The following is a 1,272-nucleotide window of genomic DNA, read 5'->3' as shown; positions in this document are numbered from 1 at the left end:
CTGACGGGTCGTAGAGCGTATCAGGCTAACTTTTAAGTGCGATATACTGCGTTGATTCCAAGAATTGCAATACTCGCTGTTGTCGTGTTTTTTTTAGTGTTACTGGTGTTCCGCCACGGCGGTTGTTCCGTTACAATTGGATGGACGTTACAATAGGTAATGCCTCGTTGGCCTAATAGCAAAGACTCAAACTCCGTGCCAATGCATTAATACATTTTTGCAACAGGTGCTCTCCATAACAGTCCTATCTCTGGCTGACGCAGCCCAGGCATGTTGTCAGCTCGCACTGGAGCGTCAGCCTCTTCACCTTCTCTTTACAGATTCGCACCTGCTACTTTTACTATTTCTTTTGCCGGTACTTTAGCAGAGCTCTTAGGCTTACGCCCCCGTTTCTTAGGAATCTTAGCAGCTAACGCTTTCTCCTCTTTCTCAGCACGCTTAGCTCGTGCCTCTTCAAGGTCCTCAAAGCTCATCACCTTCGCTTTCTCTAAGATAATAGACCTAATCGATTACCGAACTTAAGCCTCCTTATTAACCTTCGTCAAAAACTTATTTTAGTCTTAAAGAAGCGTCTGCTTTGTAAGGGAAATCTGCGCTGCACTCGCGAGCTTCTAGTTATATATACTTCTGTAGGCGTTATTTACTCCGCTCGTCTAGTGTATACGTATCCTATTTAATTAAGTTATGCAAAGACATTATAGCCTCCATCGTTACTAGTATTACAGAAGTTTTAGGTACTTACACTACTTGTTAGTCTTGTGTATAAGTAAGCACGTCTAGAACAGCTATCTTAGAGGGCGGTTTTGGCATCTTTCGAAGGACTCTCTCTAGGTTAAATAGGAATAAACTACTTACGGCCTATGCGGCGGTAATATTCCTCCTAGTAATTGCTGTTTCTCTAGCAGGCTTATATATAGAAGTAAAGTGCTCCTTACTAATAGCTTCTAGCCCTCCCCGACAGAGCCGTTCTACCTCGTTACGATAGGCTGTCTTAAGAGGGCTAAAGACTCTAATATTGTAAGGCTGTAGTTTATATAAAGTATAAGACGGTAGACAGCATATAGTAATATTATTAGCGAAGTAAAACTCTAGGATTTCTAGAGTCTTATACGTTCTAAAGCTATTATAAATTAGAACCTAGGGCTTTCTATTAGCTTATTTACTTATTTAGGGATCGATGTAACGGCGCAGGCAAGACTACTCGGATCAGTATCGGCAGTAGTGTCACTCAGAGGCATATGGGAGTGCGTGGGACATCAAACGAGCCTTGAT

At 42.3% G+C, this 1,272-nt stretch overlaps 1 protein-coding gene across 1 annotated transcript; it reads left to right on the top strand.

The window, feature by feature from the left end:
- Nucleotides 1-270: 270 nt before the first annotated feature.
- COCCADRAFT_113867 (uncharacterized protein) lies at nt 271-522 on the top strand (the record flags this gene model as incomplete). The annotated part of the gene is made up of 1 exon (XM_007720894.1): nt 271-522. One exon carries the CDS (start codon nt 271-273, stop codon nt 520-522), a length of 252 nt encoding a protein of 83 aa, XP_007719084.1.
- Between the last annotated feature and the right edge of the window lie 750 nt (nt 523-1,272).

This window comes from Bipolaris zeicola (assembly GCF_000523435.1).
Source record: "Bipolaris zeicola 26-R-13 unplaced genomic scaffold scaffold_787, whole genome shotgun sequence".
Taxonomy (NCBI): Eukaryota; Fungi; Ascomycota; class Dothideomycetes; order Pleosporales; family Pleosporaceae; genus Bipolaris; species Bipolaris zeicola.
Note: the sequence above shows the minus strand (reverse complement) of the source record. Positions and strands in the feature narration are given on the sequence as shown.